This window comes from Diospyros lotus, chromosome 11, assembly GCF_014633365.1.
Source record: "Diospyros lotus cultivar Yz01 chromosome 11, ASM1463336v1, whole genome shotgun sequence".
Classification (NCBI taxonomy): domain Eukaryota; kingdom Viridiplantae; phylum Streptophyta; class Magnoliopsida; order Ericales; family Ebenaceae; genus Diospyros; species Diospyros lotus.
The window spans coordinates 27,309,368-27,328,281 of record NC_068348.1 but is presented as its reverse complement, the minus strand read 5'-3'; the positions used below and the strand labels follow the sequence as shown (position 1 = coordinate 27,328,281).

The 18,914-nt window shown below is 38.0% G+C and overlaps 1 protein-coding gene across 3 annotated transcripts in view; it reads right to left on the bottom strand.

Annotated features, from left to right (window-relative positions):
- LOC127812675 (pentatricopeptide repeat-containing protein At1g77360, mitochondrial-like) overlaps window positions 1-15,397 on the bottom strand; it is a 30,542-nt gene extending 15,145 nt beyond the window's left edge. Inside the window, exons 1-2 of one of the 3 annotated variants that reach the window (XM_052353176.1) lie at window positions 15,295-15,397; window positions 6,660-15,183 (exon numbers count right to left, since the gene is read on the bottom strand). In XM_052353176.1, coding sequence (XP_052209136.1) covers window positions 13,537-15,018 — 1,482 coding nt within the window. In that variant the 5' untranslated portion in view covers window positions 15,019-15,183; window positions 15,295-15,397 and the 3' untranslated portion in view covers window positions 6,660-13,536. The other 2 variants (XM_052353177.1, XR_008025979.1) reach the window with 2 other exon arrangements.
- Window positions 15,398-18,914: the final 3,517 nt, after the last annotated feature.

Below are 18,914 nucleotides of genomic sequence, written 5' to 3'. Positions count from 1 at the left end.
TTCATGGTGATGTTCACTCGCCAGAACTCGGTAAGGGTATCTCCCGACTTTCCTCTTAGAGAAAAGAATGAGCCAATTATGCAAGGGAATAGAATGAACCGAGGAAATAGGACCTCCAAGATTAAGGTAGACCCAAAGGAGGAGTTGGAAAGGATGATGGGTAGGGACAGAGAAGACCCACACAACCATCATCATCCGAGGTTTCCTATGCCTTTGATGGAGATTCTGGTATTTGAGAGAGCTAATCCTCGGTGGTTGAGGAAGTGTGAGAGACTGTTTGAGTGGTACAACATACCGAGAGTGCAGAGGGTGAGCTTGGCCACTGCATATTTCAACGAAGTAGTGGACGCTTGGTTTCAAGGGTGTTTAAGGGTGAGAAGAGAGTATACCCGGGAAGAGCTCTCTAAAAAACTCTGTGAGCGCTTTAGGGAAAGAAGTATGGTGGACACCATTGAGCACTTCAATAAAGTCAGGCAAGCAGGGAGTATGGGTGCCTATCTACGAAGGTTTGAGGAACTCAGGTCTTACATGATCGGCCATAATCCTCACCTTTCGGAAGCTTACTTCGGGTCAAGCTTTATGAGTGGCCTGAGTGAAGAGCTATGGCCAATGGTCAAAATGATGAAGCCCCAAATAGTTGAACAGGCATCTGAGAGTGCCCGCGTACAAGAGATGCTAGTAGAGGCCCTAATGAAAAAATAGAGGCAGCAACCAAGGAGGGTGGTTGCAGGAACATCTAACATGAGAGGAAAGGGCTATAATCGAGAGCAGGTGACAGGGGGTAGTGGGGTGAAAAATGTGGTAGGGACAAGTTCAATTCCCTTTGGGGAGCAACTAAGGGAGCAAAGGAGGTTAGATGGCCTTTGCTTTCGATGTGGGGACAAGTACCGGCCCGAACATCAATGCGAGAGGCAAATCCTATTGCTAGAAGGGGACGAAGAGGATGAACAAGAGGAGGCAAAGAAAGAGGATTGCGAGGGTATTGGGGAAGAGGATAATGGAGAGATCTCCATTCACGCCTTAAAGGGAGTAGCCACCAACGAAATCATTAAGGTGAAGGGACAAGTTAAGGGCTGCAACCTCATGATTCTAATAGATAGCGAGAGTACCCACAACTTTCTTGATGAAAGCATAGCCAAAAGGCGAAGTGTCAACTCATAGGGACTCCACCCTTGAGTGTGACAATAGCCAATGGCAAAAGGGCGTTGAGCAAATCAGCCTAAAATGGCTTTTGCTGGGAGATGCAAGGGGAAAAATTTGAAGTAGATTTGAGGTTGTTACAGTTGGGGGGATGTAATGTGGTTCTAAAAGTGGATTGGATGAAGGGGGGGTAAGCCCCATTAGTTTTGATTTTAACCAGATGGAGGTGTCCTTTGAGGAGGGAAGGAAGATGACATTATCAAGGGGAAAAGAGGCTAGAACCTGCAAGATGATATATGAGAAAAGATTACATAGGGTAATTAAGGGAAAATGGAATCAGCTGGCACATCTTTTCTCAATTGTAGCAACAGAGGAGGTACAAGAAGATCAGGGAATGCAAGGGCATATCTACCTGACAGTTAGCACACCTTAGGGGATGTCGGATCAGGTATACCACTTGGATCTCCTTAATAAACTCCTAGTAGAGTATGAGGATCTTTTCATTAAACCCCAATCCCTTCCCCCTACCAGAATGCTTGACCACTCTATCAATCTAAAACTAAACACTGAGCCTGTTAACATTAGAACTTATCGTTACCCTCCAATTCAAAAGAATGAGATTGAGAAAATGGTTAAGGATATACTCCGATATACTCCAATCCATCATTAGACCTATCCAAAACCCTTTTGTTTCCCCTGTCCTATTGGTCAAAAAGAATGATGGATCATGGCAATTTTGTATGAATTACCGCCATAAATGCCATGACCATCAAGGATAAATTTCCTATACCCTTGGTGGAAGATCTTTCGGATGAGCTTCACCATGCCCAATTCTTTCCTAAACTTGACCTACACTCGGGGTATCATCAAATTAGAATAAAACCTAAGGATATTCCCAAAACTGCCTTTAGGACTCACCATGGACACTTTGAATTCTTAGTGATGCCATTTGGGCTCACCAATGCCCCTGCCACTTTTCAATCTCTCATGAACAAAATTTTTGAACCCCATCTTCGAAAGTTTATACTAGTGTTCTTTGATGATATACTCATTTACAACCCTACTTTTGAACAACATTTAACTCACCTTAGAACTACCCTTAATATCCTCTTAGAACTACCCTTAATATCCTCATATCCCACTAGCTTTTTATTAAGAAATCAAAGTGTGCATTTGGTCAAGGGCAGGTGGAATATTTGGGACACATCATATCAAAGGGGGGCGTGAGTATAGATTCAAGAAAGGTAGAGGCCATGGTGTCCTGGCCAAGGCCTACTTTGGTGAGGGCCTTAAGGGGATTTTTAGGACTAACCAGATACTACCGTCAGTTTGTAAAGAACTGTGGGATCATTAGTAAGCCCTTAACTGATTTGTTGAAGAAATGAAGTTTCAGCTAGGGGCCAAAAGTAGAAGAGGCATTTGAGAATTTAAAAGGGGCCATGAGTAGGGTGCCAATGTTAGGGCTTCCTAATTTCAATAAGCCATTTATTCTGGAAACAGATGCAAGTGGAACAAGCGTAGGGGCAGTTTTGGTGCGGGAAGGGAGGCCACTAGCATTCCTAAGTCAGGTATTGGGCCCTAAACACTTGGGGCTCAGTATTTATGAAAAGAAATTCCTAGTTGTATTGATGGTTGTTGACAAGTTGAGGCGCTACTTGGAAAGAGGCAGATTTATCATCAAAACGAACCATGAAAGTTTGAAGTATCTATTGCAACAAAAGCTTCAAACACAGCTGCAAAGGAAGGGTATGGCCAAACTAATGGGTTTGGATTACATAATACAGTACAAAAATAGGAAAGAAAATGTAGTCGCTGATGCACTTTCAAGATGCCATGAAGAAGGGAGTTTTGCAGCAATGACATTGGCGGTACCTGAATGGCACTGCAAGGTTATTGACAGCTATGAAGGGGATGGGAAAATTAAAGCATTACTAGAGAAATTGTCTAATGGGGCCAATGAGGCTGACGGGCATATTGAGTGAGGGAATGTTGAGGTACCAAGGAAGAATAGTGATTGGGGATAGTGCAGAACTTAAGGAGGAGATCTTACAGGCTCTGCATGAGTCTCCATTGGGGGGGCATTCAGGGGAACATAATACTTGTGAGTTAAATAGATATTCCATTGGTCGAGGATGAAATCGGAGGTTAAGGGGTTTGTACAGGCATGTGACACCTGTAAGAGATGTAAATTAGAAGCAGTGGCCTACCCAGGGCTACTACAACCCCTATCTATCCCTGACCAAGCTTAGTTGAGTGTGTCTATGGACTTCGTGGAAGGACTACCCAAGTCAGAGGGTAAGGATAATATTCAGGTAGTGGTGGACCGGCTGACCAAGTTTGCCCATTTCATAGGGTTAACTCACCCCTACATAGCTCAGGAGGTGGCTAGGGCTTTCTTGGACCAGGTGATTAAGTTACATGGGACTCCTAAGTCCATAGTTTTTTATAGAGATAGGATCTTCACCAGCTTGATGTGGCAGGTGCTAATAAGGTCTCTGGGAACAAAACTAAGCATGTCCACAACCTATCACTCTCAGTCTGATGGGCAACCCAAGAGGGTGAACCAAAACCTTGAAACTTAACTAAGGTGCATTTGCCTCTTACAACCTAAGGAGTGGCACAAATGGTTGTCTTTGGCCCAATGGTGGTATAATACTAACCACCATTCATCAATTAAAATGTTCACATTTGAAGCCTTGTTTGGGTACAAACCACCTATTTTGCCTGTAGTGGGGGGAGGATCCAATGTGGCCACAGTAGAAGATTATTGCCAGCAAAAAAGGATAGTGACACAACAGCTGAAGCAAGAGTTAGCTTTAGCCCAAAATCAAATGAAACTGTTTGATGACCGAAGAAGAAGTGAGAGAGAATTTGAAAAAGGGGATGAGGTGTATTTGAGGATGAGGTATCCTCACCTGAAGTCTATCACTCAAGGGAAAGTAACCAAGCTCAGTCCAAAGTAATATGGGTTATTTTTCCATAGAAGCTAAGGTAGGGAAGGTGGCATATCGCTTGCAACTACCTGCAGGGTCACAAATTCACCATGTGTTTCATGTATCGCTCCTAAAGAGGTCAGTTGGGGCACAACCAGCAAGTTTTGCATTGCCTACTCTTCCTAAAGAGGCTAGCCAAACAATGGAACCTGAAGTTATTTTGGAGAGAAAGGTAGTGTACAGGCATGGGCTCCTCTTATTCAAGTCTTGGTTAAATGGCAGGGCAACTCGTTTGATGATAGCACTTGGGAGTACATCCCAGATCTCCTCAAGCAATTCAGAAGAACTGTCAGCCTTCTTAGCATTTCTTGAGGACAAGAAATTGGTTGAGGGGGGAAATGTCATGAGAAGGGACCGTTACCATAGCTTATTTCATTTTTATTTACTTTTTATTGTTGTAATCACTAATGTAGAGCTCAGTTACCACCATGTGCAAGGAGGTTAGGAGAGTATCAACTTTGTTATAGCTGTAGGGGTATAGGGCCCACCCTGGAAGAAGAATCTTCTCCTGCCAAACGCCTTGTATAAATTCTCCCCATCCTTGGGATGGATTTTGGTTAATGAGAATATTAGAATTCTACATCATCTCCTGCTTTTATCTCTGTTCTCCCTCATTCTTTCTTATTTCTCTCTATTCGAGTGTTTAATCCTTCTAATTCTCATCGGATTGGAAGGAAGAGAATTAGGCCGTGACACAAATGTCCAACCAATGGACAATGCCATAGTGGATAGCATTCATAAGGAATCCACAATCCTAGCCATTCAGCCATCACTGTGTAGACAAAACAAGTTTAGACCAGTAATCCATCTACTTGTGAATAGTGTACATAGGGTGAGTTCTCCTTATTAGAAGAATTATTTGTTTAGTGCGTCATTACCTAAGTATCACCACTCTAATTGAGTCAAGGTCATGTTCGTTATCTAGGTCTTACTCATTTCTCCACCTTAACCCTTTTGGTCTCTTCAATTAACCCCAACAATTGACTTTCCCATAACCAATCAACCTCAAAGTTGATTGTTCCTTCCCTCAATCAAGACAATGAATTCTCTATCTCCATCAATTGACCCCCAATTGACTACCACCCTCACTAATCAAATTTCCAAGTGTCATGACCCCAAGAATTAGAAAGATATTTTCTTATTTTTATTTTCAATTGTTATATATATTTATTTAGTGTTTATTTATAGTTAGGTTCTATAAATTACAATTATGGAGTAACAGGGAGGTAGTGGAGTGATTTAGGAGCAATTATTAGTAGTGGAGGATATGGTAATTGTCAAAAATAAATGTTGGTTAGCCTTCTATATAAACCTATAACCCAACAGTATAGATCATGTTATGAGTTATCAAGAATTTATTGAATTATCTCACTTCCCCCTATTGGTCCCTTCGATTTCCCCTTTTTCTCCCAGTTTTCCCTCTGCTTTATATCAGTCTCCCTAATTTCAGTCTCCCCCCCCCCCCCCAATTTTGCCTATTTCTCCCTCAATTTCCAATTTTACCTTCAAAGAAAACATCAGTTAGGACTAAAGTCATGACATTTGGTATCAGAATAGCAGTTTCTTGGCCTCAAATCTAGCTCCTTTTGGATTTTCTCCATGACTAAAGGTTACCAGATGCTCAAAGCTTCTATGGATAGATTTGAAAGGAAATTGGATGAACTCGTGATCTTGATGGCAAAAAGGTATCGACTTAGTCCTCCAGCATAATTACTTTCTAGGGAGTATACTAATTTTAGTATTCAACAAAATAGTCCAATTCCTGTGACAGTAGGTGAGCCACTCCAGCTGGGAAATGACTTGATTCTTAGAACTCCGCAAGTCGACTTGCAGGAGGATTTTTTGTCAGAGAAAAAGCAATAAGTTATGGAAGACAATGAGGGTCCATGGGAAGAAGATGAACAACCGACCAAAGCTATACAAGGGTTTGTCATGACTCTAGGAGCAATAGAGGGACATTATTGTAATAGGGTTATAATAGTTTGTTATGAGATATTTTGTAATTTGTTAGGAGCACATGGGTGCTGTTAGGAATTCAGTTAGCAGCTAGTTAGGCCTATTAAAAGGCTACTTGTAAGAGGATGGATATCATGTGAAATGAGACGGAATTCCCTTTCCTTCTAATTCTCTTTATCCCTCTCTCGGTTCTCTCTAATTCTCCATCCCTTTCTGTTGTTTTCTCTCCCTCCTTCAATTCTATCATTCTGATTTCTCCCCTAATTCCATTCACAATCCTAGGTAACCCTAGGAATGTGACAAATGGTATCAAAGCCAATCAATTCTCGGTTGTGATTCTTGCAATTCATAGCAGTTCTCAGCTCGCAATTGAAGGTGAATTGAGTCGATCATCCACAGCTATGAACCCTAGCAGTCTTGTTCGATTTTTAAAGACAAAACAAGCCAACGATCATCAACTTAGAAATCTGGAAGTTTCCAGCAGTGATTAAGGTTTAGGTTATGAAAGCAAGTGAAGGCGAAACAAACCCAAGCAACTTTGATGGTGATTCTAGAGCGATTGGATCTGGGTCGCTAAGTTGGTGATCCTCGACTACTTAAGGCAACAAAGAGACAACAATGATTCTTGGTTCGACGGTGATTCTTGACGGTGACAAATATGATCCTTGATGGTGATTCTTGGTTCAACTTAAAGGCAATGAAGAGTCAGTGATCCTCGACCACTAAATTGCGATTGAGGCGAGTCAACTTGAAGGTATAAGGGACAGATCTATCCTACTAAAACCACTAAAATTTACAAAACAATCCCTTGAAACAAGCTTGGAATTTGAAAGCGAGTACCAAAAACGGGTGCAGCAGCAAGCGATTCATGAGGCGCTATTCGAGTCAATTCCTTTGGGGATTGCAATAGAGCAGTTCCGTGGCTTCGACTTCTCCTGCTCCAATTGTTCGAGGTCCCACATTGAAGGAAAAAACAGATCTATCGCCTAGCAGATCAATTCGATTGGAAATTGTAGGCAAGTACCTGACTAGTGACAGGTGATTCAGGAGGTTGAATCAGTTCAATAGCCTACCCGTAATTCCAATTAGAATTTAAAAGCTGATTCAAATCTAGGCGACTGTTAGCGGCCATTCCGAAAGCAAATTAGGGTTGTGGAAGTGGGAGCAATAATTGCAATGGCTTGGGTTTGTTAAATTAGGTTTATGTGATTAAGGTTGTTGAATTTTAGTACCGGAATGAATTTTCGAAGAGGTCCTCAAAAGCTAGGCAAGAGGTTGCTACAGCAGTGAATTTTCAAGTAATTGAACTAATGAGATGGTCGTTGGACTTAGTGGAAGTGCACAGTCAAGGGAGAAAACACTCGAGGAGGAATCGATCACAATAAGAAATGAAATTGATAACTTCAAACGAAAGTTGGACAACTTGATGATTCTATTCTTATCGAAATTTCATATTAGTGTTCATGTTGAATGCTTTTCGAAGGAGTACTCTACTTCCTTAAATCAACTTAGAAATGAATTCAATAACCTAACGCAAGAAGGGTCAGTAATGGATTAAAAGGTCAAATTTGAGGAATTGAAAGAACTGATACTTAATTCTCAACCGACCTTGAAGGAATCTTACTTTGTGATGAAATTCATTGATGGTCTTAACGATGCGTTGAGACCTATTGTGAGAATGACATTTCCTGCCACAGTAGAACAAGCAACAGAAAGGGCGAGGCTTCATGAAACAGCATTGGAAGCCATGTCTAGAAAGCACATGCAGCAACCAAATAGTTATGCTAAGAGCAGCTAGCAAATTAGAGATATTCCTAAGACTACTAAGACCCTAAGATTCAGATTGATTGTTGCAAGAAGTGAGGATAAACCTGAGATGGGGCAGGTTATTCACGATGACAAAGGAGAAATGGCAACTATTGGAAGAATTATTGAGGCTCCAACGGAGGAAAAAGATGTTGAAATGAATAATGTTACAATTGTCAAGGAAATTCGTGTGAATCACATTTTACAATAGCAAGAAGCTGGTGATTCAGTGGGTATGCAGGCTATAAATCAAATTAGAGGTGAGAACTGCGAGGAGGATAGTTTTCTTGCATTCGATGTTCGGACAGGGATGGCAGTGGTAGGAATAATCACTGTGACACCATCGAAGAAGGTTGATTCAGAAGATGGAGTTGTTGTAGAAGGAGATATATTGGCCATTGACGCTGCAGAGGAAGGCAGTTTGCCTATTACAACTACTATTGAAACTCCATTGAAGGAGAATTCTATTGACATAAATTTGGGCACAATTGTTACGCAAATAGAAGAAGGGCTAATAAATCAGGATGTGTTTAATGACAGCTGGCAGGAGAAAAATGAAGGATTATTGAAGGGATTGAAAGAGGAAACAAAGTCCCTTGCATTACCCCGGGTGCCTAGTCCAATATATGGAGAATCAGCTAATGTGTGGGATTTCGTTTTGGGAAAAGCTGAGGATTCCTTGGCTGGGGTTAAAACAGGCAATAAGAATGTTAAGACAGCTTCAGCAGGAGGGTATCTTACTGCCGACATAGAAGATCTTAACCCTGAACAATATAACAGAATCGCGGTTATTTTAGAAGGTGCAAACCAGTTTTTGATGCTAGCTGTAATAGAGGTAACTAAAGCAGGTGTTTTAGGGGAGTAGGACATATTCGCTAAAAAGAGAGATGTTGATTTGTCTTTCAGTCATAGGATGGAGACCAGAAGAGAGTTGGACACTATGCTTGTTCCACATGCCAGGATTTGGAATATTAGAACTTTGATAGCCCAACCTCCAGAATAACGATTAATCAAGACATGCCCTAGTAGCAGCCAAGGGAAGTCTTCTAAGAGTTATGACCCTGATAGGAGTTCTCTCCTTAAGCAGCAGATTCAAAGTTGTGAGGAATTTTGGAGACCGATTGTAGCTGGAGGAAAGTTAAGGAACATAGTTGAAGAAGTCAAAAGTTTGGTTGTGGAGAACAAAGCTACTGTTGCTTTGTGCGTTCTTGCTACAGCTGGCCGATTAGGATTTTTATCTACTGTAATGAAGGATGGAATGATGACTAGAATTGATGTTGCAACAACTTCTAGATCGAACAATTCTACATTGCTGCATTCAAAGGTGATTGAAAATATTTTTGCATATGAGAATAGCAATTGGTCTGTCTCAAATCCATTAATTGCCTTTAAGGATACGGGTCCATCGTCCTTAATTTTACTAGATGGTGACGAAATATTAAAGGAAGTTGGGGTCATAGTTAGTCAATCCTCTGGACTTGCACCAACCCACTATCAGCGATGGATGCAAATTTATCGCCGGATGGAGATGGACTTTATTAGGAAAGAGACTAGGGACTTGAAGCAAAGAATTTGCACTTAATAGAGATAGTGGGCTTTAAGAAAATGAAGAAGTCAGTTTATATCTTCACTTTTTGTTTTCTTTTTCTTTTCTTTTTTTCATAAACTAATTTACCCATCTATTAATGAAAAAAGACCATTAAACATTGGTAGATATTCAGTACTTTGGATAGAAAATAATATGACACATTCTTGTGGAATGATAAAACTCGCCAGTTTTAAATGGTTTTGATCAGTTTATATACATTTTCAGACTTTTTTGAACCAAACTGACTAGGTGATCGGTTCAGGTCCAACTGGTCAAACTGGTCTGGTTTCAATAATCATGACCTCATCTACTTGGACTACATCCAACATGTGAGATTTTACTTCCTTAAACAGCTTCAAGGGTGCAAATATGGTGATTGCTTGATGGAGGCCGTTAAGCAACCTCTAAGACATATAAGAAGTGTTTTAAAATTGGTTCTAAGGTCCAAGCATTAATTTGAGATATCTTGGATGAAGAAGGGCATTCTTACAAGCTTTGTTAGGCTTAATTTTTATAATATTTCCAAAAGTCTTGTTTGGTAACTCTCAATAAGAAGGCATTAATTTTGTATCTATTGGCCCACCACAAACCTAATATAAATCCTCTGTTTTTTAACTCCAAATCATCTACCTCTATAACCAATGTAAATAGAGGATGAGCCACTACATCTCCCAATCTCCAACCCCATCAAACTTGCTTGGAATCTTGTCAGGCAACACATAAAATCCACGTTTCCCATTCCCTGCTAAGTACATAAGAAAATCTCAAATGCCATGATCATAATCTATCTTGACATCTAGCTTGAATAACCCTAGAGCACCTTTAGACTAAATCAAGATCTGCTATCTATATGTGAAAGCATTTTGAGACATTGAAACTAGTTGATCAATACATTTGGTAAACTTTAGACAAAAACATCACCAAATTAATGGTTTCCCCTTCCTAAGAATTATAGCCACAAGTAGCATCTAAAATGTTTCATTAACTGGCCTAGAAGACCCATAATGCCATTCTTAATCATTCATACCCCAACGATGAGAGAGGGAAGTTGAAGCCCTATTGTATAGGTGATATGCTCTGTCACCATTCAAGGACTTCAATATTGGAAAAATCTCCCCAAGAGTATGTCAAGACCCTGGGGCTGTAACAGTAATTGCAGGTTGTTGCAATTACAGTATTGTACTTTGTGGCTGCTGCTAAAATTGTACCTTTCAGTTAACAGTTGTAACTGCCTGAAGGCAACTTGCATCTTTCAGTTAACAGTTATAACTGAACCCTAGAAGGTATATAAATAGGTTACTACATAGAGTGGGGAGATTATGATGTGAAATAACAGAATTCATTCTCTCTAATTCTCTGTGTCTTTTCTCTCTTTCTCGGCTCTTTCTCTCCGTTCTTTCTGATCTCTCTCTCTCTCTCTCTCTCTCTCAATTCTCTCTCCCATTTATTCCTAATTACTTCAGAAACCCTAAGTCAGGTTCAGAAACCTGACACTTGGCATCAGAGCAGCGATTCTTGGAGGCTGTGTCAGAGGCGAAATTCCAAAGAATTGAACTGTAGAGATAGCAGAAGACACTCGCATGAGGCAATTGGAAGTGAGATTGGATACAATGGAACTAGGCTTATGACAGACTCAAGAGGAGGTGAGTCACTGCCGAGCAGAAAATGCTGTAACAAGAGAAATTGTACAGAAATTGGAGAAAGGAGTTAAGGAAGAATTCTCTAGTCTCAGCCAAAGGCTGGATGGATTCCTGAAAATGTTTTCAAAGGTGACTTAGGCCAGCCTACTAGTGGATTTTCCTCCAAGATCCACTGCAGAACCGATTCTAGCAGGAGCTGAAATACTACCTTATACCTCCGGTTTGCAAGAAGCTGATGAATTACCTGTATTGGATCAAGCAATTCAGGATGCCAAGCAAGGAATGGCAGTTACCAAAAAAGTCAATGTGACAACATTAGAGGAGAAATCAGCTGAAGATGAACCTTTGGTGTACACTAGCAAGGAAGTAAAAGATGCTTTAAAGCACTGTCGGAGTATGTAAATGTTGAATCCAACTGGACCCCAGAGCAGGCAATGCGAGTAATCATCGATGACAAGAGATATGGGGCTTTAAGAGCTCCTGGTGAGCATAAACAGGCATTCAACAAGTACTTGGGCCAAAGGAAGAAGCTGGAGGCTGAGGAAAGGCGAATGAGAATGAAAAAAGCTTGTAAGGAATTCACAAAAATGTTGGAAGAGTGTAAGGAACTCACTTCATCCACAAGATGGAGTAAAGCTACCATTATGTTTAAGGAAGATGAACAGTTCAAGGCGATAGAGCGACCTGTAGAGCATGAAGATTTGTTCAAAAGCTACTTGGTGGATCTTCAGAAAAAGGAGAAGGAAAAAGCTCAAGAGGCGTAGAGGAGGATGCAGAAGGAACAATTGAAAGGGGCTGAACAGAAGAACCGTGATGCGCTTTGGAAGATGATGGAAGAGCATGTTGCTGCCAGAATACTTATCGCTAAGACTCACTGGAGTGATTACTGCATGAAGGTCAAGGAAATCACTAAAACTTCTGTTTCAGAATACAGATAAATTGGAAAAGAAAGCTTTGACAAGGAGATATTTGAGAACCACATCTTGCAATTGCAGGAAAAGCAAAAAAAAGGAACATAAGAGAGAAGAAGAAAAAGACAAGAAGGAGAAAGAAAGAGAGGAAAAAGAAAAAGACAAAGGAAAAAGAGAAGGCGAAGGAAAGGTCTAAGAAGGAAGAAATATTGGCCAGTTACTGTGATTTCTTGGAGACAAGAAATCTTTTAAGGAGGGGGGTTGTCAAGACCCTAGGGCTGTAACAGTAATTGCAGCTTGTTGCAATTACTGTATTGTACTTTGTGGCTGCTGCTAAAATTGTACCTTTCAGTTAATAGTTGTAACTGCCTAAAAGCAACTTGCATCTTTTAGTTAACAGTTACAACTGAAAGGTAGAAGGTCTATAAATAGGTTACTACTTAGAGGAGGGGAGATTATGATGTGAAATGACAGAATTCATTCTCTCAAATTCTCTCTATCTTCTCTCTCTCTCTCTCTGTTCTTTCTGATCTCTCTCTCTCTTACTTGATTCTCTCTCTCCCAATTTCTTCCTAATTTCTTCAGAAACCCTAAGTCAGGTTCATAAACCTGAGAGTAATAAGCAGTTTGGCCAACTTGAGACTGCCTTGTTAAATTTAGAAATAGTAGTGAACATTTTGCTCACAATAAGAGACAAATATGGAGCCCAGTTAGCAAAAGCATAAACTATATAGAATAAAGAAAATAGAATCTAATCCTAGTTAATGCTATTCTTCAGTTCTCTCACAAAATATTCTGTTGGTGTTACAAATATGAATGCTGTTGGTGTTACAAATATGAATGTGAAACAAAATACCAGCAAAACAGGAAACAAAGTATTCCAAAATTAAGTCACCAATATGCCATGGTAGGAAGTTAATGATAAACAGTCATGTAGCATAACTTTCTATAAAGATCCAAAAATCAGAGAATAATAGGGGGAAAAAAAGAGAGAGAAAGAGTTGAAACATAAAAGCTAAAGAGAAATGACATACGAGAGCACATGTGCAAACACACAATGACAAAAAAATAGAGGAATGATGCGTCCATTCCCCATCATAACCATGAGATAAAGAGATTTGCTAACAAAGCAACACACATAGATATTGCCGTTCTCTATAAAGCAGAGAAAAGCACTGACACACCCCCGAAAAGTAAGCCACATCTTACATCCTGAAATGGGCATGTAAAAATGGGTATCAAAGTAGAAATTAATCAAGTCAACAGATCAAGAAGCACATGCTCAGCAAACAAGGTAGCTAGCAAGATAGCATATCTCAATGCAAATATACAGGAGAGAGAAGCAGTTCATTACCCAAAAATGGTACAACCAACTTGCTTCATAGAGTTTCCACTTATAACTGTCATAAGAAGTCTCATTCATTATCAAAATAAAGCAAACAAACAAAAAAAGATGAAAAAAAATATGTAAATGCCACTGGAAGAAATCCCAATCACGGGATCTAGGAAGATTTCCACTTCCTTTCAAGACTATCATAAGTGTCATGTGCACTTTTACCCTTCCTATAGAAAGCAGTTTTCAGCTTCTCCATAGTTGATTCATGGATATTGATTCTCATATCAAGTATAGTTTCCATGATCCTTTTTGTCTCTGTCAACCTGTCCATTTTTGAGAGCCCAATAAGCAACTCATTTGCACTCTCTTCAAGAGGCTGAATGCAATTCTTAATCATGTACTCCCAGACTTCAATAGCCATCTCAGGATCATCACGGTCATAGAACATCGAGATAGCAGCAGCACAATTTGTATGAGTTGGAGGCCATTCATTCTTGATCATCTCGAAGAAAAACCTGCCTGCTTCTCGGACCCTTTTGTTCTTAATCAAGCATTGGAAAATCATGTTATAAGACAAACTATCTGGGAAGGCACCATAGAAGACCATCTCATCAAGGAAACGGAAGGCATTATCAATGTCATTGTTGTTGCAAAGCAATCCAATCATCGCATTGTACATTATCAAATTGGGTGCCAATCCGCTTCCAACCATTATATCCCACAGAAGGGCAGCGTGAGCTGAATCCTTCTTTTTAACAAGAATATCAATAGCACTAGAGAAGAATTTCAAACCTGGCAAACAGTTTTTCCCCTTCATAACTTGAAGAAACTTGGTTGTCTCGTCCACCTGTGAACCATTGACAAGAGTGGTCAAGAATGCATCATAAGCATCCCTGTATTGTGGGCTCCAACCGACCCGAATCACCATCTCCCCAAAAGTGGTCTTTGCCTTTGCCACATTCCCTTCCTTCTGCCATCCTTCCAATAAAATGGTGAAAGAATCTGCATCTGGGGCAATTTTAGTCTTAATCCGCTCAAAGAACTCAAGCGCTCTTGAGGTTTGCTTATCCTCACGACAAATTGCACTCAAGAGGGAGTTCACGGCCACAATATCAGGTTGAACTCCATATTTCTCCATCACGTCAAAGGTCATGACAGCTTCATTGAACCTACCTGCAGCACAATAGCTCCCAAACACCAACACAAATGTTGCCACCGACAGCACACCTTCTTGCTTCATCGACCTGATTGCATCCCACATTGGTTCAAACATCCTGTTCTTGCCAAGCATATCCACCATCAGGTTCCATGAATGGGCTGCGTGCTTCTGAGCAATCCCAGCCCACCGGAAGAACTTGATAGCAGCCTGGGGCGATTCATGCAAGAGCTTGAGCACCTCTCCAACAATTTCAGGTATGGGTTTGATTCTGGTGGCTGTTAGGGCGGCCTCAACCTCCTGAGGTGAGGCCTTGATCAGGATTTCATAGAGAATTTTGGCAGGTGGAGACACATCTTGGTTCTCAAGATGTGTAGGTAACTGCTGTGGTTGTTGAGATTCTTGTCCTGGAGTTTGTGATGATGAAGGGACGCCCTGCTTGAGGGGAACCACAGAGAGTCTAGCTCTAGGGTTTTCAACCAGCGCCTCCATTTTGAGGGAGATGAGAGTTGAAACCCTAAGCAAAGTTATACATTTATACACTATCACAAACTTCACAATCTTGCGTTATATGGAGCTAGCGTAGTTAGCTACACAGAATCAGAAATTGCGAAAACCCGTTATTGCTGATCGAGAAGTGAAACTCAAAACTAAGCTCTGAAACAAAATACCAAAAATCAAGAAATATACAACTCCGCCTTCACACATACATACATTAATTTACATATACACACACACACACACAGAGAGAGAGAGAGAGATACTGACATTTCGCTGCAGTTCGCATACATCTTCTTCCTGGGACTGTACGCGAATGCGTGAAAGAAAAGGGCGCTTCTTGAGGGTACGAACGGCGGTGGGCTCTTTTGTAATTTGGGACGCATTTAATGGACTTAAAAAGGAGACGAGAATTATTTAACGTTTGATAAAATAAATATGATAAGTTTATATTAAAGTAAAATTTAAATATTTGATATGAATAATTAAGATAAAATTAAATAATATTTTAAAATTTTTATTAAATTATTTTTTAATTTTTTAAAATATATTAGATAACACATGTATTATTTTTTTTATTTATAAAAAATAAAATAAATTTATTTAAAGATAAGAGATAAATTTATCTTAAAAAATATATATAAAAAGTTACGTGACTTATTTTTTAAAAATCGTTATATTAATTTAACAAATATAATGAAAAATACTTTTATCTAAAATATTTTTCATATCTTACTTTTTTATATTTATATCTTAGTTGACAAATACTACTTTAAAGAAAAATCTCGTTATACATTTAATATATTTTATTTTTATTAATTTAAAATATTTTATTAGACAATAAAATTATTTAAATATAAAAATCTAATATAATACTTCTCATTTATTAAAATTAATGAAAATCATTCCAATTATTAAAAAATATAATAAATTTATTATTTTACTATATCCCCGTTCTCTAACTCTCTTTCTGTCTTTCTCTTCCTTTCTCATTTTTTTTTTAAACTATATAATATAAAATTATATATATTAAAATTAAAAATTAAGAAAACAAGTAAAGAATGGTTCAACCCAAATGGAGTTCCACGTTGTCAATTTATAAAAAAGTAGTGTAAATAGAGAAAAACAATTATAGATAAAATAAAAAAGATAAAGTGACGAGAATAAATCCATCATATCATGAAATAGCTTATTAATAAAAGTGATAAAGATAAGAATTGTCATACAAAAAATTCTATTGATATCATGACAAATGATATCAAAACTAGCTCAATGACGACGCAAGGGTGCACATTGGGTGGTTGCCGGGGCAATCACAAGCACTAAGATATATTTCTTCAAAGATTGCATAAGAGAAGATGGAATAAATTAGAGATACTTTGTACCAAGGTGCTTTGAGATGGAGTAGGCAAAGGTCGCCCAAAATTGACTTGGTGGGGGCTTAGGCAAAGGGCAACAACAACTAAGATGTCATGCACAACAAGGGTGTTGTGAGTTTAGGTGGGAAAAATGTGAAATACCATGAATTCTTAGTGCTAAGGGCTAGCCTTCCACTTAGAGGATGGTATTCAAAGTATATTATTTTCAAAATGTTCAATTCATATGATTTTTACTTTATGTTTAGCGTCCAAAGAGAATGTTGGTCCCTTCCTTCAACTGTTTAAGGGTAGGGGTGCTGCAAGAAAAGAATTTGTTAGCGCTATTACAAATAAAATATAATGGTCGATTAGTGTTTGATGGGACCATAAAATATAATAACCTTACAAAAGTATTTTTTCATTAATATTAGTGAGGTTTGATTTTGCTTTATAATTAAGTTGAGTTGGGTTTGAATAAATAAATTTGGAATCTATAATAATTAATTATTCAATTTTATATAAAATCCAAATTAATCTTTACCAACACCTATCTGGGGATAATATTTTTACTTGATTTGATATTGTTGTAAAGTGTCATTGTTCACTAGCAAGTCTTGATAAAAGAGAAAATTGGCAAAACTCCCAAATTTGAGAGTTTGACCCAATTGAAGGTTTCAAGAGTCTTGGCTCCTAGTCAACAACTATGGAGGAAGTTGTGGGCAATTGAGGAGAAGATTTGAGGCATAAAAAAGTATTGTGCCACCTCAAATTTGTACAACGTCTCATTAGATACATGTATTTAAAAAAATAAAATTATTAAACAGCTCAAAAAATAATAAATAGGATGAAGGGTGAAAGTGAAATTCACACACCAAGGTTTTAGGGTTTTTTTTTTTATCTTTTTTCTATTATTTTCTTGTACTTTGCAGACCATCTAACCCATTGTCAAACCCATCGTCGTTCCCGACATTGTTGAGCCCGTTGTGGTTCTTGTACTAGAGCATCGAATTGATTGCAAGTTTATATATATATTACTGTTGTAGTAGATTTATGTATATATAAACCCACTATAACACTGAGTTTATATATCTTTATGTATATAAGTACATATATATATAGGTATTGTTACTCTGATCGATTACAAGTATATATGTATTGTTGGTCGAATCAATTGTATATTTATATATATATATATATATATATATAAATCAACTGTTGCTCCGATCGATTGATTTTAGGTTTACATATATATAAACCCAACATTTTGCATCCCTATTGGAGGCATCGACCTTCGATTTGTTTCTCTCTCATGCAATCTATTTCTCTTGTTGCAGTTATATATATCTCCATTCTCTTGAAACAATAGTCATGTTTTACACATTCACTAGCACATGTTCTCACTTTCATTGTTGAGGTGCTTAATAGTTTCATTTTTCTAAAATACAAGTGTTTGATAGGACGTTTTAAAATTTTCAAATATCACAAGACTTTTTTCATAAAGTACAAAATTTATGCCTATACCCTAAGGAGAAAGTTGAAAGAACACAAAGTTGTCAAATATGTTACTTTTTAATTGGAAACCAAAATCAAAGCTGGGTCCAAAAAGGAGATCAGATTAAGCCGAGGTCAAGCTTAAGGAAAGGGCTGAGATTGGGCTTGGACGGTCCATTAGTATTTGGTATCGAAATAAGAATTAAATAAATAAATAATTTAAATTTAAATTGATGGAGTATAGATATTCAACAAATATAAAGAAATATATCTATCGATTCTATTATGCAAGTAAACACGTGCTACTATTTGGTAATTAAAAAATACTCTTTGATAATTCTAGAAATAAAAAATAACCATATCAACATGTTTTAAACCCTTTCCCTCCAATTTGAATTAACCTTATTTTATCGTACATTAAATCTAATTTTTCTTTAAATTTTACCTACAAAATTAAATGACTTGTAATTTCCAATAACAGTCAAATAGATTTTCTTTTGACATCTTATTCATTCAATATCTTTTATTCTATTATTAAATACCCTTCAATAATTCTAAAAACCGAAAATAATTCTTTCAAAATGTTTCAAACCCATCACCTTCAATTTAAGATAAACTTATTTTACCACTACGCTAAATCTTATATTTATTTAAATTTTATTTACAAAATTAAGTAATTTGCTACATACAATCCCAACGGATAAATATTCCTTTAAAATTTCATTTATTTAACATCTATTCGATTATACAAGTAAACACCACATTTGGTGTTATCATTTTTGAAGCTTGGTCAAACTTTGATAATTTCAAATTTACGATTCACTACTTTTAAAAATTAAAAATAAATGTATCAACAAATTTCAAATCCATGCCCTCTGAAACATCCATCTCTTTAGAGTATTTTTCATGTCATAATTTGAGATTTTCTTTAAAAACATTTACCATGAAGGATCTTCGCCAACTCTTATAATTACATCTTATCTTTTTCAAAACCTTCATTTGATTAACTTTTCATCATTTATTTTTTCCCAAATTCATTAG